Genomic DNA, 27585 nt, shown 5'->3' with positions numbered 1-27585 from the left:
GAGGATGACTAGAAGCACTCGTCCAATTACAAACATTTAATAGTAAATTATTAAGGCTGGAAAAGATTGATATTCCCACTACCTCTGACCTGTAAATGATGACACATGCTGCAGACATTCATGGAGGGACTCCTGCTCCAAACCCGCAATTAGTGGCTGAGCTAAAACATACCATGTAAAAAATTACACATCTGATTTAGAGGCTTCTATCTGTAGTTAATCACCATTTACCATCTCTGCAAATACGTTTGCCAGTTGACCTCAAACACATCTTTTTTACGATGTCATATAAGCAGACTGAAAGAACTAGCTGATGTTAATCATAGAATCTTAGAATGGTTTGGGTTGGAAGGGTCCTTTAAAGGTCATCCTGTCCGACCCCCCCTGCAATGAGCAGGGACATTTTCAATGAGATCAGGTCACTCAGAGCCCTGCCACACCTGGTTTTGAATGTTTTCAAGTGTCCTGGTTTTGGCTGGAATAGAGTTAGTTTTCTTCATAGTAGCTAGTATGGGGCTATGTTTTGGATTCGTGCTGAAAACAGCGTTGACAATGTGGAGATGTTTTAGCTGTTGCTAAGTAGTGCTTCCACTAGTCAAGGACTTTTCCAGCTTCCCACGCTCTGCCACAGGCACAAGAAGTTGGGAGGGGACACAGCCAGGGCAGATGACCCCAACTGACCAGAGGGATATCCCATACCATGTGGTGTCATGCTCAGTATATAAAGCTGGGGGAAGAAGAAGGAAGCGGGGGATGTTCAGAATGATGCTGTTTGTCTTCCCAAGTAACAGTTATGCATGATGGACCCCTGCTTTCCTCGAGATGTCTGAACAACTGCCTGCCCACGGGAAGAAGTGAATTAATTCCTTGTTTTGTTTTGCTTGCATGTGCAGCTTTTGCTTTATCTATTAAACTGTCTTTATCTCAACCCAAGAGTTTCCTCACTTTTACTCTTCTGATTCTCAGCCCCAGGGGACAGTGAGCAAGTGCCTGTGTGGTGCTTAGTTACCTCTGGGGTTAAACCATGACACCAGGGATGTGGCATCTACCACTTCTCTGGACAACCTGTTCCAGTGTTTCACCACCCTCATTGTAAAAATTTTCTTCCTTACGTCTAATCTGAATCTACCCTCTTTTAGTTTAAAGCTATTATCCCTTTCCTTAACACTACAGGCCCTATTAAGTAGTCTGTCCCCATCTTTCTCATAGGCCCCCTGTAAGCACTGAAAGGTCACAATAAGGTCTCCCTGGAGCCTTCTCTTCTCCAAGCTAAACAGCCCCAGCTCTCTCAGCCTTTCTCCATAGGAGAGGTGTTCCACCCCTCTGGCCATTTTTGTGGCCCTCCTCTGCGCCTGCCCTAACAGGTCCATTTCTTTCATGGACTGAGGACTCCAGAGCTAGATGCAGTACTCCAGGTGGGGTGTCATCAGAGTGGAGGACAGGGGCAGAATCACCTCCCTCAACCTGCTGCTACACTTGATGCAGCCCAGGATACAGTTGGCTTTCTGGGCTACTAGGCATATGTCCGATTTTTCATCCACCAGTATCCCCAAGTCCTTCTCCTCAGGGCTGCTCTCAATCCCCTCATCCCCCAGCCTGTATTGATACTGGGAGTTGCCCCAACCCAGGTGCAGGACCTTGCACTTGGCTTTGTTGAACCTCATGAGGTTCTCACAGGCCCACTCTCCTGCTTGTTCAGGTCACTCTGGACAACATCTCATCCCTCAGGTGTGTCAACTCCACCACTCAGCTAGGTGTGATCTTCAAATTTGCTGAGGGTAACCTCGATCCCACTGTCTTTGTCACTGATTAAGATATTAAACAGCACTGGTCCCAATAGGGACCCCTAAGGTACACCACTCTCCACCAGTCTCCATATGGACATTGACCTACTCACCACTAACTCTCTGGATGTGACCTTCCAGCCAATTGCCTATGCACAAAATAGTCCATCCATCAAACCTATATCTCTCCAATATGGAGAAAAGGATGTTATGGGGGACTGAGTCAAAGGCCTTACAGAAGTCCAGATAGATGATATCCACAGGTCTTCCCTTGTCCAGTGATGTAGTCACTCCATTGTAGAAGGCCACCAGGTTGGTCAGGCAGGACTTGCCTTTGGTGAAGCCATACTGGCCGTCTCAAAACATCTCCCTGACCATCATGTGCTTTAGCATAGCTTCTAAGAGGGTCTGTTCCATGATCTTCCCCAGCAAAGAGGTGAGGTTGAGAGGATGTTAGTTCTCCAGGCCCTCCTTTCTACCCTTTTTAAAATGGATGCACTGTTTCCCTTTTTCCAGTCCCCATGGACTTCACCTGACTGTCACGACTTTTCAAATATCATGGAGAGTGGCTTAGCAACTACATCAGCCAACTCCCTCAGGACTCTGGGATGCATCTCAGCAGGTCCCATAGGCTTATTTATGTTCATGATCCTCAGGTGGTCATTAACCTGACCTTTTCTTACAGTGGGAGGGACTTCACTCCCCTAGTCCCTGTCTTGCAGTCCATCCACTTGAGACGTGTGGGAGAAGAGGTTGCTGGTGAAGACTGAGGGTAAGAAGTTGTTGAGTACCTCAGCCTTCTCCTCATCCATTGGTTACCAATTTGCCAGTTGCTTTCATCAGGGGGTACACTTTCTTTGACCTTTCTTTTCTGTCTGACATACCTGTAGAAGCCCTTCTTATTCTTTGCACCCCTTGCCAAGTTCCACTCCAGCTAGGCCTTGATCTTCCTGACCCCATACCTATACAACCATGTAACATCCTTACTTTTCCCAGGACACCTGTCCCTGTTTCCACTGCCTGTGCATTTCCTTCTTGCCCTTCAGTTTGACCAGCAGGTGTCGACTCCTCCACGCCAGTCTCTTGCTGTCCCTTCCTTATTTCTTACACAGGCGGATCAAGAGCTCTTGTGCTCTGAGGAAAGCATCCTTAAAGATCTGCCAGCCCTTTTCTGCTCCCTGGTCCCTGAGGGCAGTTTCCCAGGGAGTCCCATTGACTAACTCCTTGAACAGCTGGAAGTGTGCTTTCTTCAAGTTCAGGGTCCTGACCTTACTCGTCACCTGACCCATATCCCTCAGGACTGCAAACATGCATGACCACTGCAGGCAAGGCTGCCTTCAATCTTGACGTCTCTGATTAGCTCCCTTGCACTGGCGACCAAAAGGTCCAGTAACACATCCCCTCCGGTAGGGCTATCTATCACCTGGCTTAAGAAGTTATCCTCGATGTGCTCCAGGAGTTCCCTGGATTGCCTACAGCTCACCGTGCTACTTTTTCAGCAGATGTCAGGGTCGTTGAAGTCCTCCAGCAGGACAAGAGCCTGTGAGTGCAAAGCCTCCTGGAGCTGGAGTAAGAAGGCTTCATCAGTAGGCTCCCCTTGATTGCGTGGCCTGGAGTAAAACACTGACCATAAGGTTCTCTTTGTTGCCTCAGTCTCTAATTCTTACCCAAAAGCTTTCAACTTGCTCGTGGACTTTACCTTCTAGAAGGAAAAATTTGTAGACCTTCCATACTGTATTTCATATGCTTTCTCCTACCATTATGTCTGTGTTTTCAACCCAGTTCAAAAACTATGGAGATACCATCTTTTCTCTGTTAGATATATCTAACAAAACATGACCATACATGTTGTTGGTGTTTGGGCACTACTGCAGTGAATAGTTATTCAAAACAAAGAAGTGTAACATTTCTGGCAAAAGAATAAAATTGTCTGTGTTTACCCAGTTTCCTGTGCTTGATGCAAATTAAGCTGTAAATGAAAACTTATTTTTTAGCCTTTATGAAAATGTAGTAATAGATTTGCTAGTGCAAAATACAGTTTTATATGTGGCATACCTAAAAATGCAAGAAAATGTGAGCTCAGTTTCCAATCAGTTTGCTTTTTGATAAGTTAAAAAAAAACCCTGTTTTTCTTTCCAAAAAGTTAGAATAGAAAGATAAAACCTTCCTTCCCATCCCAATAATCTTGAGGTATTCCTGAAATTGCATCATTTTTCCTGAATGAGATATCAAACATCAGTGGAAGAATTTGCCAACATTAATCTAACTGAAGAAAATGAAAGATTTTGTAGGAAACTTGAAAAAGAAAAAGATCTGAGTTTTTCATATTTGATTTCAGGTCTACAGAGACAAGAAAGCACTGATCTGCAATGCCATTTACCTCCACTTTCTGTGAAAGCCCATCCTGTGAAAGAGAGATTAGAGATGGTTTGAAGTTAATTGTGTCAGTGGGTCTAGAAATAAAGTGAAAGTTCAGAAAAACAGTGTAAAGTGCAAAGCAGGATGGCAGATATTCACTATGGAAATCAAACCATACTTCAGGACAGACAATTTCTTTTTCATCTTCCATGGCTTGTTTCGTAGTGCGGTGATTAGTTTCTTTTTTTCTTCTACCTCTTCTTTCAGCTTGGCCAATTCCTCTTCTGTAATCAGCTCCTCTTCAGAGTCAGAATCAGAGCTTCAAACAAAAGCAGGAAGAAAAACCATCACCAAAACTCAGAAAGGACAGAAGTTTTCACTGAAGCACATACTTGGTGTTAATGCTTTTAGCTTTGACACCTAGACAAATGTCTTTATTGTTGCACAGAAGGGAGGACACCGTTCACTTAGACTTGCTATTAATTTTAGTATAAAAGGCAAAGCCTGCACACAAAGTGCAGAGCCACAGCTGAAGGAGCATCCCATGGAGAGTGGGCAGTGCTCTCGGGGAACAGCCACTGATTATTGCTGCAGAAGTAACCAGCCTCCTAAGAGTCCACCCCAAACTCACAATGGACAAGTGAGGACAATATAACTGCAACCCTAAAAATGAATTTGATCAGTGCCCTTCACTCTGCCAGCGGAGAGAGAAAAGACACCACAGCCACAGCAAAGACATGTTTAAACACCACATGACAGTCCATCCACTGATCAAGGCAGTAACATTTAAGAGATGAGAAAGATTCAAAGCCACATTGCAACAAGGCTATGATGTGTCCTAGCACTCAGGGTAAGCAGATGCCATAGCAATGGCATCTCCAGATGTGTTGTGCTCGTAATCTGAACTTCTTATCCATGCACTGGTTTATAGTATCTTTGGAAAGCATTGCTGTCTAAGGCAATGTCCACTTTCCTAAAACCTGCATAGATATCCTTTTCTGTGAGCAATCTTAATGTTGTATAATGGCATATAGCAAATCATTAGCAACAGGTTTTTCCTCTTATGCCAGCAAACAGGAAAATGACGACTCTGATTTCTGCCCTAAAAAGCTGACAGTGATGACTACCACTAAGTGAGTCTTACTAAAAGCAATTTGAGGCATTCCTATTTGTTTCTTGTTGTGTTTTCTTTTGCCTTTTTTCTTCTGTTTTGAATGTTTGAAAATGTGCTGCAGGGTTTTTTAAATAGTTTTCTTGTTTGTCTTGGGAAAAGTTCATACAGATTTTATCAAGCAAGCAGTTTTCAGACTGTTTTGCTTATAATTACCTTTCTGAGAGTTTGATATTCAAAATCTGATGTCAGAGCTGAATGATTCATTACCTAAGTCACCTAACTGTATAGTTTCTATACCTCTGGATAACTAAAGAATTATAAACTTTTTCTTCTACCAAAACAGATAACACAGCTGTATTTAAATATTTGTGTGACATAAAGGTCAAAGGGTTAATTTGTGTGAAATAAAGGACAGAAGGATTTATCAGCAAGAATATTTATGAAAGGTTTCAAAACAAACAAATACCATAAAAGCAAAATTATTTCTGCAATACAGCAAAACATAAATTTCTTATTGGTCATCTACCTTTAGTTTCTATGAAATACACATCATTATAGCAAAAGCTACAGGAGATCAGCTTAAAAAATTCAGACACACAGGAATAAGTTAGCAAAGGAAAGAAAGAGGCTGTCATAGTTATCAGATGCTCTGCTATTAAGGACTCAGATGTTATTTATTGAAAAGACTGTTACATTGAAAGTTAAACCTATCAGCCATAAAATTTCAGACTTCATGTGATAAAAACTAGTGCCACAGAAAATATAAATCTCCAGAAAAAAAGACTGCGACTGAACACCAGAGTTAGTTATTGTTATTCCAGTATTGCAATGAGCAAGTGAAGAACTCTATGAAACAAACCTTAAGTCAAAGGGATGAAGGTCAGTAAAAAGATTTGTGCATAGAATTTTGAGGCATTATAATGCAAAAAGAGTCATGTCTTTAAGAAGAACAGAAGGATTAAAGGAGTCTGGTTTGAGAGAACTTTAAATCCTTAGTTGTTACAATCAGCGGCTTTGCATTTCACAGAGCAGACCGCAACATGCCTAATATTGAGGATTTCATTTGACAGAAGATTGCTGGTTATGCAAAATTGAAATAAGCAGTCTTACAATACTGCAGTGAGAATGGTGGGAAATATGAGTGGCAGGTGTAAATGCAGTGAACTTACAGAGGGAAAGAAGCTGAGCAGAACACAAAAGGTAAAGCTGGGATAATACTGGCTCTTGTGCTCATTGCCCAATACTGCTTTATATATCTTTGCAAACACATCTCATCTTTCATTTTTCACTTTCCTTTGGAGCCAGGAAACTAATAAAATTTTCAAATGTCTAAGCATCTTTAAGAAATCAGTATTTTTAAGAGTGTTAACACTACACAGTCAAACTTTATGCAGTTACAGCAGATTTTTCCTTTAGTTCTAGTGGTTGAACACTATGAGATTCAAGCCAGAAAAATCAGAATTCTGTTCTTCTATAACCAAAACTGTTAGCCTTTCATGAAAGGTTTTGATTTGAAGGCCAGAAGGGTTCACTGAGACCTTCAGGCTAACACAGAGCATCACTGAATAATTTTACATCAAGCCACCATCTTCCTTGGCTCCAACTCAATGCACACAATGTATCTTTTCCTAGGTTGGTAGAGCTCTTGAATCAATACTGCTTCCTTAAATCATACACATAATAAAGTTTCTCATACTATTAAACTGTGTTTTGGTTTTATGCCCGTATTATATATCTGTGTTTTTGTTTTAGTTTCAGCTCCTCTTTATGGATGTAATCTACTTTTCTCATTATTTTTGTATAAGCTATTTTATAGAGGTAAAAATTAAGACAAAAATGTTTCCTTGGAGCTTGAAATTTTTCAAGGAAAAGACTGGTAGGACTTTAAGCATCTAGAGTGATGAATGAATAAATTTTACTACATTTCTTCTTAGTTTTTTGTGAAGTTCTGTTGTTTATTGATAATCCCCATAACATCCCCTGGCACTTATGGCTCTTCAGCAATCTTCCTTCTAGCAAAATGATGCAGTGCTGGTACTGCTTTAATCTTCCATGTACCTCTGGACTTTTTGCATAAGCTTTATACTCTTGAGTAATCCTACTAAAAATCAGTTGATTTGCTCATATATAGACCTATACAGTAAAAACAGAAATTGCACAGGCTAGGCAGAATACAAGATTCCTTCTCTGAGAATTTGTAGCTCAAGTTGGCTGCATATGGTTTCTAAGACCAAACAGTCACAGTAAGACAAGCCAGTGAAGAACAAAATAACTTTTCTTTTCAACCTAGCAATATCACAGATTTTCACAGTGAGACTATAAGGAACAATTTATCATTAATATTTTTGGGATGATGATTATGATCAGTGTAGAGCAGGGCCTTCTCACACCCTTATTAACAGATAAGAATCAACCACATCAACAACCAATAGCGTCAAAGAGCAGAAGGTTTAAAACTCACCCAGAAATAAATCCTTTTGCCATGGAATTAAGCTGTGAAACTCACTACCACAAATTAGCAGAGATTAAAATAATCAGACTAAAAAATACAAATAATCAACACAGAGTTGTGATAGGTCCTCACAGACTTGCTAGACAGGCTATATTTCTGTGCTGCCACACTCCTCTTCTGTCCTGAAGGTCTGCAGATCTTTTATCTGAATCACAGCTGAACTGATCACCAGCCTATTTTCCTTTGTTCTTAATTATTGTTTTTTGTCTTTTAACAATCTTTTAAAATATTTGTATATTTATAACTCTGCAATCTTGTCAGCTGGTCTCCTAAAAATCTAAAAATATAATGATCTTGAGGTATCTTTTAGCACGTCCTCATTTTTTTCTCAAATATTATGCTTTTTACTTTAAGAGAAAATTCTTAATCCAGGTAACAATTTCTAATTATTTAGCCCCAAAATATGTATTTTAATGTTAAGAACTTTGGAAGACAATGAAAAACATTATGCCCTCATTCAATCTAAAGGTTGGACTAGATGAGCTCTGAGGTCCCTTCCAACCTGGGATTCTGTGATTCTGTGTATTTTATATTTTCAGTGGTCTTTTTTTAATCAATGCTCAGTAAATGTTTACAGTGGAAGACAATAATATGCAAAGGAACATGGATTGACACATTCAGAACTGTTGCTATGAGTACAGGAAACTGCACAGAGGGGTATAATTGGCACCACAGTGCCAATCAGCACAAAGCCAGACTTCAGGCATTCTTGTAGGGAAAGGAAATGAAGTAGAAGTGTATTGAAATGGGATCACAAGTTAATGCAACAGCATGTCTTACTGTAATTTTTTCTTTCCTTTGATTTCTGCTGTGCTCTCCAGTGATATCTTTGGGAACACAAACAGCTGTAGCAAGTCCTGAGTGGGGGAAGGAGAATATCTCTCCCTCTCCAGTGTGATAAGCATGCCTAGCTCCATCTGCTCCATTATCCACCATTCCCAGGGGTTGTTTCCTTTCAATGGCATGAGAAGGGACGGGGAGCAAGAGAATGCCAGGGTGGCAGAAAAATACAGAATAATTTTTTGAAGGATCCCATGTCAGTGGGGTCTTCCACAGACCCCAGGTTGCATCAAATGCTTTGGAAAAGTGAATAGTAATATTTCAAATAGAGTGAGTGGGAAACAGACAGGAAAATCCCATCTCAGTCCTTGGTTCTGGGTTCTTGAAATTTTGCCACTGATGTTTTATAAAAAGCTGACTTAAACCTGGATGGGAAACAAGATCTCGTGAAAAGTGTCAAGATTTTAGTTCTGCAGTGGAAATAAAACTCGACCTTGGGTCTTTGAAGGGTTTTCAGCTTGGGGTTTGGAGGATTTTAGTTTTCGGGAAAGAAAAAAGCAGGAGGGATATCACCTGTTATCACCTCTCTGTCATTTGCTCCCCTCCTCTGTCACTTTCACTCCCTTTCTCCAGAGAACAGCTCATAAACTTAGGTCGTTTAACTACAATAAGGGAGACCCTGGCTTGAGCTCCCATTCTGCCTGACCAGATTTGACCTAATCCTCAGGGTATCCGCACTGCCAGAGGGTCTGGCTGATCATTTCCTGAGATCCCATCCTGGACTTGTGACAAAACCCTGACTTCATTCCACCAAAGTGGACATGTTTTTGTGGAAAGTTTCCATTTCACTGAGCCAGCATTTGATCATTGCAGGACAAAAAAAAATATCCAACCAGCTCTAATTGGGCTGTGGTGAGAAAGGGAGTCATAATGACTTTTGGTATTTCACAGTTATAAATGAAAGCAGGTTTTATGTAAGAAAACCATGGTTTGATACTAAAAAAATAATTTACTGAATTACCCAGATCCTGATTTCTTTTTGTCTTTTTTCTTCTTGTTGGCCTTCTCTTTTTTCCCTTTCTTATCAGACTTTTTCTCCTGTTTCTTCTCATTTTTGCCTTTCACACTTTTACCCCCTTTCTCATCTTCCTTGTCTTCACCATCTTCCTTGGATTTCTGATTTGCCTGGTTCTTCCTGGCTTTTGCAGGGTCCCCGTCAGAATCACTGCCCTCATTTCCAGCCACTCGCCCCCGTCCTCTGCGGTTTCTGTGCCTGCGGTGCCCAGGTCTCCTTGTCCCATCTTCATCATCGTCATCCTCCTCTCCACCATGCCTGAGTCTCCCTCTGCCATGTCCCCTTCTGGTTCTCGGTGTTAGTCCCTTCCCTCCTTTATCTGTGATGGAGAAAAAATAAACACAAGAGAGAAGGCAGTATGTTAGAGGGAGACCTTTCCTCCTCCTTCATTCATACAGATAATCAGAAAACACCTAACTGTGGCCTTAAAGTAACCCACACTACTGACCTGTTCCTTTGATATTTTCTTCCTTCTCAGCTGCACTGCCTTCTTCATTGTCAACATCACAGCCATCTGTGGAGTGAAAACAAAGGCCAGTGCAAGTAAAGTGTGGATCAGTCATTAGGAATGCTGGGGTTTTAGGAGATTCTTGGCAATTACTGCATTTTACTCCCTTACATCATTTCACAAAACCAGCCTTCTGGAACATGGCAAGCAATAAGGTAAAGACAGAAAAAATAGTTACACTTTCCTTCAACACTCAGATAAGTAAGCCCAAAAGCAATGCCATGAACTCTCTCTCATGGAAGAAATATGTAGGACCCTTAAAATGATACACAATAGTAATATGCTACAGTTTGAGGAAAAGCACAAGGAACATGAAGATGCTTCTCAGGCAGTTCTCAGAAATTTTTGTAAACAATTGAAAGATAAGCACTGTCTGAAATTAAAGATGATTTAAAGAACCATTTCCCAGTTTGACTGACTGGAGAGTGTGAAGCTTCATAGCTGCAGCATGCCTGAAGAGCACAGTCCCAGAAGAAAGAGAAAACTTACTCTCAGTTCCAGCAAACAGATCTCTAAGCATAACGACAAAAGTTGACCCAGCTCCTCATACACTGTACAGCAGTCCTCTTCTACCACTCAGGAGGTGATAAAAACATTGGAGACTCTACAGAGTAAGCCTATTTACAGAAGCAAGTAGTATTTCTCAGAAACATCTTTGGTTTGGGATGGATCTCTTGCTTAAGTTTTTCAGTCTCAACAAGTTCAATAAAAGATGCTGTCTCTGCTATCCATCAATAAGCCCGAACATACCCATTTCATTTACCTGGTACACTTTGAAACTGGGATCATGAATACATAAAGAAGAAAGAAAAATACTCATCTTTTTCATATGCATTATATTCATCATAATATTTAATTAATACACTCTTTGTAAATAACGGCATGGACTTATTATTTAATGGGTCACTCCTGAAACTGCTAGTGGTATTCACTAGCAATGTTTCTTCAGAAACAATCCAACTAATACCCGAGAAGCCAGGAGATAATAGGCTCTCTTGAGGTATCTTTGAGTTTGTACATATAGGACAGCACGTAAGATACATCAGTGAAATATGTAGAAATACATGGTAGTAGGAGATTAATGAGGAGATTAAAAAATATTACCATGGATAGAGGTAGGCAGCTGTCATTCCACTCCTATATACCATGTATGTTCCAGATGTATGTTGTCTAATTTCCCCTCTATACAGAAAGGACAGGTGCTACGTCATGATCATGTCATAATTGTATTTTTCAGGCAAGAAGAAACTACAGTTCACTTCCTTCTTTGCTCATCTGTAATACTTTTGAATTTTTCTTTATACTCTTTCTCCACCCATTCCCTAGTTTCCTAGTTCCTTTTATAAATTTTATTAAGCCACTAGTGATTCATCAAGAATTTATACACAAATTGATTTATCTAGGGACTGCTGTAGCTAACTATCAGGCACAACTTCTTAGCTTTACCCAATATCAAAGAAAAGCAGTAAAATATGTAAGGCTGCAAACAAGAAGTAATCTAGGATCTTGTTGCACTGTATGCAGTAATGGGCAAAAGGTTATTACCCAGGATTTGACAGGCATTTTAAAACTGGGATATATGAGGGAGACTAAGCCACCCTCCACAAAATATTTCATTGTAATTACATTTTCTATCACTTCCACAGCATCTGCCCAACAACTTTTTAAGACTATGCAAACACGTTATCATCCAATATCATCAGTGGAATGTGAAAAGAAGTGCTCCTTTGCTCTACTTGGACATATGCCTTCTGCTGCCGACAGTAACAGGATCTCCCTTTGACTACTGAAAGCTTGCAAAGATGAAGACAGACACTTCTAAAGAGATACTTTGCATGCAACAATAGGGCATGGTCTTTTATTGCAACTAATGCTTTTGCTGATCTCCTCCAGCAAACACAAATTCCCAGGGAAGCACTTTAACAAGACTGGCCCCACTGCAGATTCTGATGAGCACACACAACAAGCAAACAGCTGGGAGTTTATCACAGATACTAAAACATGCATTAGCAATGAAAGTGTATCATGCTTGAGTTTACATCATATTGACATAATAATGAAAGTTAAAATGGACTATAAAACACAGAGGCTTAGGCAGGGCAGAAGATAGCTGTTGGCGTTTCATTAATTCTAATAGCGTAAGGGTAACAAATGCACTACTCTGAATCCAACATTTCAGGTAAAATTAAGTGCTAAACTAATTAATAGATTTTGGGCTGCTCGAAGAAAGTACTAGGAACACTACTAGGGGGGAGTGCATCTGAATAGTGACTCCTGCGTGTTTATGTCTTTTTTTTCATTTAAATGCTCAGACACAGGAATGACAAAGATTTTAAAGAAATTAAGAAAAAGCATACAGAATCAGGCAGAATTAAAAAAAAAAGGCAAACAGAGTATATATTGCGACAAAACAAGCCTAGAAAAAATGCCCCGTGATTACACGGAATCATGCTGCTAGAAGAGTAGTGGGTACTACAGACATATCCAACAAGCTCAAGTGCAGCTTCAAAAGTTATTTCTGCAAAAATTTAATAGCTCCACACTGAACTTCAGAACTTTCCTGCTTCCACAGCCCCATGCTTATAAAGAGATGACAAATGTTGATATGAAGCATGTTAGAGGTTTGTCTTTCTCATTCTTGTGTATCCACAGAATAAGAGGTCACTCTGAGATCCTGGGATATGATGCAAAAAGCATTGTACTAGAATTTATTTTTAAAAGAAGCTGGAAGCCAAGGAGGACTCTGATCCTCCAGTTTCCTCACACTGTATTTTGTCATTAGTGCTGTCACTACCATAAAAGCTGAAGCTCAGGGTAGAACTAAGTGGTATTCACTTGTGTCAGCTGTGATAGCAGTTGGTGCTGTTTAGGAGGAAAAAAGTCACTGAGGAGCAGGGATGAAGGAGCTTTACCACCCCTGATGTCTGTCCTGAACAGCATATATGCATGTGTTGATGTCAGCTACATAGCCACCCCATAGGGTACCCATGTTACAGTTTCCCTGAAGACTTGTAATTCAGACAAGCTGTATTAATAATTGTCTTTTTGTGTTTGGGAGTTTTCCACGTGTCATTAGAAGACCAATATTATTATTTGGTTGGGTATTTGTGCAATAAAAGAGATAAATAATCATTCCTGTATTTAATATTATTATTATTAGAATGCTATTTCAGGTCATTAACTCTGTAATACTTTTCAAAGAGGAAAGCAAGAGGCTAGGCAGCTCGTAACTCAGCACTTTAGCTGCTTGTGGCAAATCCTGTCTTACTGAATTACTGGAGAAGCATTTTAACAATACACAAATTACATTTCATGGTGACACTAAATCTAAATGCAGTTCAGCACTAAATTTAAATGTTTCTTTATAAATCACAACACAGAAAAACAGTAGAGTACATTCCTCAGACACTGAATTATCATCCTATAGGAAAACTGAAGAGCATTTTTGACACTCCGGCTTGTTAAAAAAGAAATGTATAGTCTTTGATGCAGGAACAAAATCATCACTATGTGGGATCCTTTTAGGTCTCTATACTTGTCTTCTGCTTTTTTAAACAGATCTTCATGTGATCCCACTTATGAAAAGTTCAGTAAATCCTCCTCTAAAATCAATTAAGTCTTACTAAAGCTGTCTAGAATTACTTGTTCCAGAAAAGGGTTGATAGGACCTCATTTATTCATGGTATTAGTATTCATAGGGCTAATATCAGGGTATTAGACTTTGAGCCAGCTAAATTGAGTTTATGTGAACCACAGCAAACTGTTGCTCAGCTTTTACATCTTCCAGGATACATCATCCTGCCCTAATGACACATATCTCATTAGGTATATTTAGAGCTATAGTTCATAACTCCTTATGCTCTAGGAAAACCAATCACTTTCTGATTTTTTTTCCCACAGTTGTTTAAGGGAAACTTTCTCATCTTTCTAGACTAAGGGCAGGGAAAGTGTAATCTGAGTAAGCTATCATTTTACTTGAAGTCTTATTTATGTTTTAGACTATAGCCACAAATGAGCCAACAAGACTAAAGGAGGGCATCCTGAATATGGACTCAGACTAATCTGCAAGTCAGAGACTGCAGTGAAGACAGAACGTCAGACAGCTCAGGAGAGAGCTCAAAATGTTGACATGTTGGCTGGTGAAGAAATGAAGGACAGAAAAAACTGTATAAAACCATAGGAGTCTTTGCTAGATGAGATGGCCATTTAGCAGATTCTGGGCACTGTTGCATCCTTACCTTATTTTCCCAAGTTGTTTATACACCATTTATCAAAGGGTACTACCCTGCTTTAATGCTTTGAAGGTTTTTTTAAATCTTGTTTTACACTGACAAAGTTTCCTTGATTTTTCACTGTGAAAGTGACAACAATTCTTGGAACCATCCCATAAAATATGCCTACTGTTGCAATATTACTGTTCACATTACTATTATGTAAAATGGACTGCTGATAGCAATTCTGCCTGCCCATGCCATAAACAAAAAAAAAAAAAAAAAAAAGTGGTATGTAAAGTACTGTGTAATTAAAAAAATGCTATCAGACTTTTTGTATATGTTATAAAATAAATTTATACTTTATTAATTAATTGTCAAGCCAATGAAATGGATCATATGCAAATAGAGCCTTGCAAGTAACTACTGCACCTTCATCTGGACTGGACTGTTCTGGACTTCTCGAGTGCTTGGAAGACATCAGCCTAGACAGCTAATAAACTGGGTGCCCAAAATGTAGAAATGTCAGCAATGCAAGATTATATTAGACAACAAATGCATGTGAAGTATTAGTCAAAAATAGGAGGAAGAGTTGTATAATATTCAATTCTCTGTATTTACATACGTTTTCATACTATTCTTTCCGATCATGTAAATATGAGAGTGCCTCAACACTTCTGTGAGGATAAATATTGCTAGAAGTAACAGCTGTGAAACACAACAGAAATAATATATTAAAACCTCATAGAAAGTCTATGGCAAGAGTGAATCAGTGCAGACTTTAACATCCAAGATTTGAGACCTTAATACTATAGACTCCATCCTCTTAGTGTATTTCCAAACATTGAGAAAAACAGCTTGGCCCACCTTGGCCACAGGAGGAGGAGACTTGAAACACAGAAATTACAAATAAAAATTGCATTTGTAGAACAACAGGAACACTTAGTTTTTGAGGCCATGCTTGATTTTTCTTCTGTGTTCTTCCCAGTTAGTGTTGCAATTTTTTCTTACAATGGACTAAAATAAAAATCACAACCCAAAAAAATATCCTGTCCAGCAATAGCCATGAATTTATGAAGAAAAATATTAATTCCTATTCAGTTACCCTCATGGTAGCAAATATAGTGCTTATTTTTCGGCACCTGAATTGGTAAGTTTGTAAATACTAAAGTAGGCAGAATATTTATACCACATTGTCATAAAGCTTCTACTGTCTTAAAGGACTGATTAGCCTTAATGTATATGCTGTGGGCTGCAGACTTCTACACCCAAAGAGTTTCCAGAAGGCACCTGAGGTGCAATAAGATTTCCCTTTCTGCAGACTGCCACTAAAGAAAGGAAAAATTACAAATATTATATGAAAATACCAGAGACAGAGGTGGCTGGCATTGGGCACACCATCTGATTAGCCTTCTTTTTCCAGTTTCCTTCTGGGCTGTACCTACACACCATGAGGCCTGAGAGTTGTCTCAGTTTGTGGGTCAGGACTTCTCTTAGACAAAGCTGTCCTTCAGGAATAATAAGTTTATTGCATTATTTCATTGCAAGAATTTTAGGCCAAATCTGATTTTGCTATTATAAAACATTTAGAAAGCAGAGGAAGAAGGTAGTAAAAATTAGAAGGCAGAGGAGGAAGATAATTCAGTGAGAAACCCCTCAGTATTTCACCCTCTTCAGGAAAGCACGGATAAAAGTTTCGAGGCAACTGTGTCTTACACTGCCTCTGACGTTACACCCACATTTGCCTACCTATGCCAGACAAAGACCTAACCATGTACTGCTTTGTCCTACCCAAGAGTAGAGATCTGACAAGTTTGCAGGACCCATTGGTTACTGTAATAGACCAAAAAGGGGAAGCCACGTTTGCATTGTGTCTTCATTTCACAGTTGCCTTGATGGTTGGCAATTTTTCATTTTCACTGCAGTATTTACTGCAAGAATTAGGATCAGACTATTAATTGTCCAATGCATTCTGGAAAGTGTGAGACTTCAGTAAATCATACGAATCTGACCTTCTCAGGTTCTGAAATGTGATTTACTTAGCTTATTGTCATTTATTCCTGGTACTGTTAACACAGAAGGAATGCATGTTAATATGAAGAAATCAGTTTATGTTCAAGTTACAAATGTAGCATGATTCTCAGTGGATCTGAAGACAACTGTATTTTTCACTACTGTGAGAAGGCAGCTTTTTTAAGGTTGATACCAACAGCTGACCAGCTCACCACAGATTGTCTTTATTATTTTTAGAGGATATAGGCACTTCTCATCTGACTGTTTTTAAGCATCCACTCTGAACATTTTTGCCCTAAGTCTTCTTTTCCTCTATGAGAATCCTAGAACAATGAATTCACATTCATGAACTTAGTGTAATGAACCATACATCTCCTACTATGATAGATTTTGCAGAAGACATGTTATGATACAAGAAGAATGGCCAAACCAGGGCTTCACTAGAGCTAAAGATATCAAAAAGCAAAAATTTATGGCCCTAGACTGCATTTTTCAACTGTTGGAGTGGTCCATTCTTTGCAAGAATATTTGTCAGGACAGGCAGCAATGATGAGTCAAAACCTTCTGTAAAGAAATGACAACTAAATTAATGCCTGAGCTCTGTGCTGACTATATTTTAAGTCAAAAGTGGACTCAGAACCACATTCTGAAAGTGCCTTATAGTTACTTGTAGTGGAGCTCCAGCTTTTTAAGTCTTCTTAAATCAAGACTGAGCCTTGAATTTATTCACACCATCTCATCTCCAAATATACTCATACCTGTCATTAAGGTAGTTAGATTTTATTATAAATTATCTACAGGATAACTGTTCATGCAAAATTTGTCAGAAAGTAATCATGATTCTGCAACCTAGAGAACCTTCTTTACTTAAAAGATGTGTAATTTTTGTTCACAGTATGAATGCTAAATTCTGTACTTTGAATGAATAATAAAGTCACTGCATCAGAAGGTAAGTCAATTTCATCAGATATCTGCAAGCAGAAGGCAGATGTTTATGGTAAACTTAGAAACTTGATATTCTAAGAATTTGTTCATTGGAAATGTTTATAAAATGTTATGTTCTGTGGTCATGCTCGTTTCTTATTCAGATGAAAGTTCTGCTGAAGCTGGGAAGTATTTTGCCTATGCTACATTAAATTCTGTGCTTCTTTCATGTTAAAATAAGCTCCATTAACATGTACTGCTTGAAAATGAAATTGGTCCATAAAGGGACTTGTAGAAAAAAAATGGAAGAAAAAAAACAGTGAAGGTGCTCAGACAATAAAAGGAAAGAAAATAGGATGGACTCTTAAAATGAACTACACTTTCTATTCTGTCAAAATTCTAAGCAACCCCTTCTGTTGTTTTCTGTGGAAGGAGGACCCATTTTATTACTATTGCATGCTACAAGTGTGGATTAAAAATATAGAAAGCACTATTTAGTAGTATCAGCTCTGGTACTTAGCAAGACCTAATTAATTCATTTAGAAACCAGTCTAGACTAAAGCCCCTGGCAATTTTCTTCCATGCTGAAGACTGGAAATATCATGCCTGTTTCACAGAGAAAAAATACATATTTTGGAAAAATTAGCATTTCCAATGAGAACTGAAAGCACTTCCCATATCAAAGAGTTGCCTTACACTTTGCCAGAATAAGTCATTAGGCATTATCATCCTACAAAAACATTTCTGACATCCAGAACAGTGCAATATCAATATAGAAATATTGTTAATCTTAGTACGAAGGATGTTTGACATTTCATACCAAATACTGAAAGCAATAAGAAAAGGCGGCATTGCCTTTGTGCAGCTTACAGAAGCCACAAAATACTCTCATTTTCTTAATCTTCCTTATAAACTATATAGAAATGTAAGACAAGTAACAGGGCTGTGGTTGCACTCTTTTATTTACTAACCAGTGGAAAGCTACACTGCCATGCTACAACTAACCAACTTACACAACAACGCTGCTTTCAAAAGCAAAGTAAAATACATTTCTGAACAAAGGATGATGAATTGTGACAAAGGAGGTTTTGCATTAGAAAGAACAAGAAGAAAACAGAACTTCCACACTGTTGAGCTACATGCAGAAAATATGTGTTCAGGATACATAATTATAGCTATAATTACCATTTCCTTCAACGGCGGTTGGCTTTTCATGTTTAAGCATTGTGACTGTATTTCACAGGGCTGCTCCAGCTGCTACCTGTATAAAAGATCATCTGAAGGTTGAGTGGTTCAAGACGAAGTGCACCACATCAACATCATCCTGTCTGTCACTGAAGGGAAGGCGCTGGTGAAGTTTCACTGACTGAAATATAAGAAGATACTAATTTCCTAAGTGATTAATCTTTCATGATTGTTTAGTTTACTCTTTAGGGTTGGCATGCTAGGGTCAAAAGAATGGAATAAGTTGTTCACCTTCTTTATTACTATTACTAAGAAAAAGAAAAACTCTCCTGCAATGTACTTACTTATGACTAACACTAATGTTTAAATGCTCATGTGCGTTACCGGGAAAAGATGTTGCACATTGTCCACACAGGCACATTCTGATGCTGTGTACTGGTCTACACTTTAGCATATGCAGGAGTTTCATATATTTTTTTTCTTATGAAAGGCAGCTTTCACCTTAGACATATTTAAATTGCATAGTTTTAACAGCCAGTTACTGATTTAAAACACCTTAGCAAAAGGAACTGGACACTGATGTGTCTGCTGGTTTATATTTGCATCCTCTTGCAATTCCATTAAAATGCCTTGCTTCTGCCTTTATGCAGATAATACATCCTAAGTTTACCAGTTTTACGCTGGTTCAACTTGTACCTACGACACCAGACAAGCTTAGTGGTGACACAAGGCAAAATTTAATTAACAAGGCAGGACAGGCTTGGAATTAAAAGATTTGAAACAACTTGCTACAAATAAAACAACATGTTACAAGTAAAACAACACTTGACCTGTATTTAACTAGATAATTACTTCATAACTTCCCCAGTATTCCTTATCTGGAATTCGTTCAGTGTGACCCAGCTTGAAAAAAAGGGGCAAGCATCTGCAGAATATCCTGCATTCTCAGATGCTTCTGAGTGATTTTTGGATCCTCTTGCCCACACGACTATAAAAGCCTTTTGTTTTACTTTGGAGCTGTCATTCAAATATCTGAAGGAATTTTATCTGGAGGTTTATCCAGTGATGCTGGCTACCTTACCTTTTAATTTTTTAATTTTAGCAGCGGGTTTTTTTTTTTGCAAATGCTGAAAATTTTTGTAGGTGTTGTTTGAACTGACTTGAAATTCAGTTTACAGACAAAACACAACCACGTGTTTAGTCCTATTTCTGTTAGAACATTAACATCTTGTGTTTCAAATATTCCCAAAGAGATTAAGTCTACATATAGAATTATATAAGGCCCTATGCTTTTGTCAATAAAACATGTTTTCTGAACTATTATTATTTCCTTTACTCTATTCTCATATTAGTCTTCATATAACATCCTAGTTCCTGTGCTTTTATATACTTGGGAAAGACTTCTAATGCAAAAAAGAAATGCAAGAGAACATTCAAATCGTCTCTAAAAATCCATGGTTACACCATGTCTAATAAGCCACAGTTTTAAGAAGTCAGAAAAAGAGTGATTATGTTCTAAGGAATCAGTTGGTAGACTTCTGTACTTCTTTAATAACAAAAGGAAGAACATCCTGGGAGGAATGGTGAACACGGCATTCAAGTTAATGATTCTCGAAGTACTTGCAAAAAGAAGCAGTGAAGTCATTGTAACCAGATGTTTCGCAGTTGCAGTCAAATCAGGACCATACTCTTGATGGAACTTTCTAAGCCTTCATCAGAAATTTAAAATAACAATACCTCATTTTCATTTATTAGCTACACTGGAAAATATTTGACTGAATATATGAAAAGGGACATATGTTGATGGCTGATTTATTAATCTTACCAACAAAAATGACATTACATGAATATCAAAGATACAGAGGCAATATTAAAAAGGAGAGAGATATGAAAGAATATGTAGCCTGAATGTGGTCTCTGGGTGAATACTTGCTATGATATAGGTGAACCGCACACTCCATTTTATTTGCTTCTCAATGTCTCCTGACAGTGATCGGATTTAGTTAAATATTTTTACCACTGTGCAAGTTCTTAGAGTAGACAAGCCAGACCCAGTCCAGTTTGTGGTTTACTGTTGTGGCTGCAGGAGTTAACTGTCTCCATGAGTTCCACCACTTGCTGCCCAACTCAGTGTACTGCTAAAGCTGTCCATGGGGCTGCCCTATAAACTGGGTCACAAATCAAAGCAAATAATCATTTTCTTAAGTCAGCTTAGCGCAGTGATGCCATCCACAGCACCGACCCACAAAGAATTCTATTAGCACAGAAGAGGGAGTCAAATTGTGACATGGTGTGGGAAAGGGCAGCCAGGGTCAGGAGGCAGAAAGAGGGTGCAAACCTTTGAAGACAGACTTGCCACTGGAGATAATATAGCACAGAGCTACATCCTATGTTTCTGTTTACCCTTGGAGACCAAACACTAAGCAGAGATTGAGGACAAACTGTACCAATTTCACTTCATAGTATCCTACTGCCTCTCTAGCACAAATATAAACGACTGCATACAAAGCATGGACAGTTTTCCTTTACACAAGATTCTCTTTACAGCCCACCAGCCTGGGAAAAAAAAAAAAGTAATTTAGCTCTATTTAATAGCAATAAAATCAGAACTACAGAGTGGGTTTAATACATAATTAGTTATGAAAATGGCCCCAGTGCAGGCAGGTTCAGAGAACTGGGCTTATTCATAAATCAGTTTGTTGAACACTGCAAATATTTCTGTTAGCAAATATGCCACATTTTTGTTTCTTTGTTTAAACTTATATCTCCTTGTGAGAGATACTTACTATATGTTCAGTGTGCTGAAGCACGCATGGTGCACAAAAGCTGAGGATGGAAATACACAACTACCCCTTTACCACAGCTGAAACTCATGGAAAAACCTGTAATGAAGGAGAAACAGAAAGTGTTGGTCCACATACCTTTCCTCATACCACTAAACTGATAACTTGTTTGACAGCCATCTTCCATACAGATAAATCCACCCAAGGGAAATAAAAATGACACCAAAGAAAGATGATATAACTATGTTTGGTACAAACATTAGTGCCTCAGTAAACCTGTAAGTATCATTTTTGCTTGTAATCAGCATTTAAGTTACAGTATCACAACCTATTCACAAAGAAATAACCATTGTAATTTGTTTCCTGCCACTTCTGCACATCAGCTGTGAACTCCTTCTACCACAATGAAATGCAGTGAATGTTAATTTTTCCATGTTTCAATGTGCATTTTCCATCAGTTTCTAAAAACATTGCAAAGCTTAGGGCAATAAATTATTTTCTTTCAGACTTTTGCTAAAGGTGACTCTTTTCAGGATGAGATTTTAAAATACCATTTTGTTTTGAGGCACACAAAATGTATATTCTTTCCTGTTGAAGCACATGGTAAAATCAGGCAGTTCTAGAAGTAGATAGGAAAACAAGCTGAAGTCATGGCACTGTAGCTGTGCCAGTGAAAATGCCTTTTTTCTATGTAATGTAATATTTACATCAATCTTTCCCTAACCTGCTGCATCCAAATGAGTCAGAGTAGCCAGAAGAGCATTAACTGGTAAGTCTGTGCCTACCATCCTCATTATCTCATATCTTTTCACAGTTGAGTGGATGATTATGCTGATCATGTCTGGGAGCAGTGGGAGGCTGCACCAGGAGGGGGCTGAGGCAGGGTGGAGGTCAAAACCTCCCTAAGGGGCCCCATCCCACAGCAGTGCAAGCAAAGCAGGGTAGTGACAGAGGCACTGGGGGGACCCTGGCAAGGGTGGGCAGGCACAGTCAGATGACAAAGCAGATTAATTAATTTTGTGCAAGAAACTTTCAAAAGCCAACTTTGTCAAATATTCTTTTTGAATATTAACTCCCAAATCAACATGTTCAGGTCTTGAGCACTGATTAGGGAATGCCATGTAACAGAAACACAAGTAATCTTCTTCTGATTCTATGCTGGTATTTACAAAGAAAATGCTACAGCTTAAATTTTCTTGCAGACAAAACCTTAATTATGTAGGGGTCTCTGAGCAGCTCGTGAAAAGGAAATCTAACAGGTAAGCCAAAAAACTGCATTAAATTCCAACAGGCTTCTGCAATTATTGTTTCTGAAGCCATTTGCAGCTTTTCTGACATTTCTGGAACACTATATTTCAAGTTTATATTAAAAACTGGAATTAAAGCCAAAAGTACAGCAGGATGTATTTTTCTTTATACTTAGGTTTTTTACACTCTCCTGGTAGACATAATCACAAGGTTCATAGGACAAACATCAGAATTCTTAAGAAGAAGCTGGGTTTTTTAAATTTTCTAGTCAATTACTGTGGATCACAAGAAATTAGGGTGATATATGCGATTTAGAGGAATTTATCCAAATTGTTCTTGATCACTGAAAACTATCCTGCTCCATCATTAATCAGAATGTTTTATTAAAAGCTCAAACCAGTATGAAATTCCGAAATATTCCTTAAAATTCTGCCAGATTGATTTTTCATTAGAAAAGGAAATACTAAGCAGAGTTTCTACATATCCATATGCTCTGTTCTTTAAACAACTTTTGAAAATTTGTAGCTCCAAGCATTTGGGAAGTTTGTCTGAAGATATGTGTATATATATTTCTTCCAACAATAATGCTACTTAGAATTAGATAATTCTACTTAGAATCATATTCTTGTCTTTATCTTAGCCAAAATGAATGGCTGACTGAATGGTTGTTAATACAGCTGCTTTCTTTAATAACATCCAATATCACACACTGCCAGCTATGTCTGACTGCTTGCAGCACCTGCTATGCTGATGAATAGGCACACTGCTCAGATAATTGCATTTCCTGCTTAGTTGTGGCTGCACTCAATGGAGGAACTCCCGATTTACTTCTCAGTGCAACCTTTTATTGCTTATTTATTCTAAAATGACAAAAAAAAAAAAACCCTAACCACTAATTATTACATGTCTTTAAGTACTTATTTGTACAGTAAGTGCAGCTGGAGCGGCCAAAAAGGGGTGAATAGAAGTCTTAGTCTGCACAGACTGGTTGAGGCAGAATATAGTTGGGAGCTCTAAGATCCTGAGACTTTATGACTCCACAGCCACTAATGCCTCAGGTAAATCACAAATCACATCCTCCTAAATACCACATCCCTTTTAATACACTCTACTACACCAGATAACACTTGCACAAGCCATTATCACTCAGAGAACATAACATTCAACAGTGACTGCTTTCCACTCCAAGGTTTCATAGCATTTCTCAGGCAGCCTGTTTGCAAGGAACTTAGCAGTACAGGTGGCACAGCTCAAAACTCTCCTTACCACTGTGCATGCCAGAGGAAGTGGAAAGGTTTTAATCATCTTCATGGACTCCTCTTTTTGGACTTTGACCATTGCATGTTCTTGGAGCAGAGCTGTCTATATCTTATGAAGGCACTAGGATCATAACAAGCTCTGCATATGCCCTAGCTAGCATCTATACCGCACTCTGGTTCCTCTGCTGTCATGGCAAGTGGTAAATGCTATAAAACCAACAATGACCCCTCTTTTTTTTTGTTCGTCAGGGAAATCATAGAGCAAAAAGCATCACAATCATGTTCCATCATGGACAGCAGTTAGAAAGAAAAATCTCAAATGTGAAGCTTCAGCAAAATAACAAAACACAGAGGTAAAAAAGCAAATTCTTCAGAACGACCAACAGTATGGTGCCCTTAGCCAGAGGAACCAGTCTATTCATACCTCTCTTTTTCACATTGCCTGTAAAATCAAGTGAATACAATATAAATGAAAGGCAGGAGTCTAGGGAAGAACAGTGCAACAAGTAGTCAATTCTGTGACAAATTCTTCAGCCACTGAATGAAAACTATTAATAACACTGCCTAGAGTCCTCCAGTGCAGTCCTCAATCAGTGCCTGCTCCTAGGACATAATAAGTATCCTGAGAGGACAAGGTCAAACAAGCCAAGCACACCAACAGTCTTTGTTGTAGTACTGGGAAAAGCCTAGTACTAGAAGAATAGGAAGAAAATGGTTTTCATGAAGGGGAACAAAACGCAAAACATACTACTTAGAGTCTCTTGAACTACTCATACAGCAAACTTCCTGTAAAACCCATTTGCCTCAGGGTTGTTATAAGAATATGAACATATGAGTGAAATGTTATTTTTAAACTTCCATACACATTCAGCCTTAGTTTTGTGAGCTGATGTGCCAGAATGGATGTCAATCAGTGTCAGTGATAATATTAGTCTTCAATACATGGTCATCCCTTCATTAGGTAAGATTTTGAAACTATTAACTTATTCTCTACTGACCTCTTGAGCTGCTGCTGAAAAATCATACTTTTTATTATTTGGCAACACTGGACAAACTCATAAAATACGTTGAAGTTTTAACAAGTTAACTGCAGGCTACAGGTTTCCTAGACTATCAATAATCTCTTGAGACACAAACCCAGCAATTCAACTGATGTGGGAAATAAATATGCTTGTATCAAGTGAACATAGAACAAACCATGGATAAAATAAGATAAAATGTTTTGAAAACAAAACATAAAGGCCTGCAAAAATACACACATATGTACAAGCAACAATGACTAACTATTACAAGCAACAAAATAGGAGTATGCTCCAACCTTGGACAGACAATCTGAGGCTTGAAAGATATGCTTGAAACCATAAAATCACATTCTTATTAAAACCAAAGCTATAAAGTTAAGCACCCTTGAAAGACTGATTTGCAACATCAAAGATCTTTTGGAAAAACATCAGTAAATGTAGCAAAGACTAAAGCTTGTCTTAAAATTACTATGATCGGGCCAAAATGCAGATCATCAGCTACTGAACAAATTACAGAAAACTATAACATCATGACCTGCAAGTGAGTTTTCTTCACATAAGCTTTGGTATTTGCTGAAAGACAAAGGCGAGTATGCAAGACCATTTTCAAAATACCCTTGTCCTTGTTCCTGAACACAAGAGCATTGTGTCATCTTTTATTGAGGGGAAGGTCCTTGCAAAAACCACAGCCTTATGTTCCTGAGCAGAGACAACTCCAGCAATGCTGTGATAAGATGCCACAATTAAAGGCTTAGTATCAGTGACAGTCCTGTACTCCGAACCCTGGGTCAGCCTTCCAGCCATCCCCAAGAGAAGGTGAGGTAACTGAGCACAAGGCGTGAAAAGAGTTTTCTTTTGTTTTCCTCCTCATGTTTCTTAATGCCTTGGAGGTTTCAGTATCCACTTTCTGTGCCTAACATGCTGTGTCACTTAGTTCTGGCCAAGGCCACTGGGCCAAATTCTGGGAAATAATATGACAACTTTATTAGTACATACTCGTTTTTATTATGTGATGCAACACTCACCCACTAATTTTCACTCTCCACAAACACACATGCATATGTGTCAAATTATATTAACTGACTTAATTAATATTAAGTAGAGAAAGATTTGTTATTTCTGTCATTCTTTGACTATCGCAATAATGAAAAGTGTCAAGAAAGAGTCTTCATACATCTTCAAAACATCACTCGCTTTGTAAAAATATGCAAAGTTAGAAACATATGCAGTGTTGATGAATGATATGTCATATGTCTAGTTTCTAGATAGATGATGGAGAGAGAGAGAGAGAGAGGGAGAGGCAGAGGTTTTGTTAAACTATTTGGAGTGCAATTTGCTGTGAGAAACCCCATGCCACGAATGCCTCTGCTAAGAAGCTGCAGTTTCAGGTGCTATCAGTAGATGGCAATGGACGTGAGTCAGCCGCACCTTAAAGCAAGAGCTCCACCCACAACAAAACCTGCAAAGAACAATCACCGTCTCATTATTTAAGAAAGCAGAGGACCACCCAACAGAGGTTTTGCTTCGAAGTGGCAAAAGAGTGCGCATGAAATTAAACCACGTTAATCTTGCCCCATGTCAGTTATGTCCCTACTTTCCATGACCCATTAGATTTAAATTGAGCAACCATCTGGATAGCAGAGATAAAAATATAATTCTTGGTCAATTTGGCAGTGACAAAAACAATGCTCTCTTCTGTTTCAATGTGTTTGTATGGCTCAAGCAAAACAAGTTCAGAACAAGACCTGCAGATAAAGGCCCTGAAGACAGTCTGCTTTTGGTATTACATACAAACCTCATTTCTTTGGCTGCTGTTTCTAACACTAAATGGATGCTGATGTGCAGAAAATGCATCACTCAACAGTGTGAACTAGAAAGAAAAGCAAGAAGATATATATGCTTTATAGCATCTCTTCTTCCATCTGGGAGAAAAAGTGGGTTTAGAAACATAATTCTATCTCCACATATTCAGAAGGCACATGAATCAAAAACCTAAATATGGCTGTAAGACTTAAACATCTAGGAAAAATTTTGTGAACCTACCCTTACAGGAACAATCTGATACAGAGAAGACAGACATAGATAGAGACAGGCAGGTGGACAGGAGTAAATAAGTATTTTCAAATATACTGGCCTTACTATTCACTTGTCCTCTCTTCTTAAATAAAGTCCAGTTTTCCTCTAAAAATCAGTCATGTGAATTTATTTACCTGTATCACCCCTCCAAGTGTACAACTATTACTCCCATTCTCACCATCAAATCTGAAGATTTCTGTTCAAGTATATAAAGGTATAAGTGTATAAAGGAATAAGCAAGAGGAGCTCTGGTCCAGTCCCAGAGCTACATCATCACTGACATGAACAAAAGCTGGCGGGGTGAATCCTATGACTGGTGTGCTGTGATGGACAGTTATAGGCTCTGCAGAAGGGATAGGCAGGGCAGGTGAGGCAAGGGGTTGATGCTGGATATCAGGGAGGGGCTGGACTGTATGGCGCTTGCAGCTGGCAACGACACAGTTGAGAGCCTCTGGGCAAGGATGAAAGGGAAAGCAAATAAAGCAAATGTTGTTATGGGAGTCTACTATCATCCACCCAGACAGGACAATGATACTGATGATTTATTCTACAAGGAATTAAAGGATTTCTCTAGATCAACTGCCTTTGTCCTTATGGGTGATTTTAACTTTCCAGACATCAACTGGGAATATCATACAGTGGACACAAACAGGTCCAAGAAATTTCTGAAGCATATTGAAGATAACTTCTTGTCAGAAGTCAAGCAAGTGGGGCAGAAGGATGACTTGGCTAA

At 38.7% G+C, this 27585-nt stretch overlaps 1 protein-coding gene across 1 annotated transcript in view; it reads right to left on the bottom strand.

Annotated features, from left to right (window-relative positions):
* TMC1 (transmembrane channel like 1) overlaps window positions 1-18504 on the bottom strand; it is a 69310-nt gene extending 50806 nt beyond the window's left edge. The window contains exons 1-4 of the mRNA XM_075079072.1: window positions 18465-18504; window positions 10072-10137; window positions 9570-9942; window positions 4321-4461 (exon numbers count right to left, since the gene is read on the bottom strand). Of these exons, the coding sequence (XP_074935173.1) occupies window positions 4321-4461; window positions 9570-9942; window positions 10072-10137; window positions 18465-18504 (620 nt within the window). The remainder of the gene's footprint in view (window positions 1-4320; window positions 4462-9569; window positions 9943-10071; window positions 10138-18464) is intronic.
* Window positions 18505-27585: the final 9081 nt, after the last annotated feature.

This window comes from Phalacrocorax aristotelis, chromosome Z (genome assembly GCF_949628215.1).
Source record: "Phalacrocorax aristotelis chromosome Z, bGulAri2.1, whole genome shotgun sequence".
Classification (NCBI taxonomy): domain Eukaryota; kingdom Metazoa; phylum Chordata; class Aves; order Suliformes; family Phalacrocoracidae; genus Phalacrocorax; species Phalacrocorax aristotelis.
This window is presented reverse-complemented; position numbering and strand designations above follow the sequence as displayed.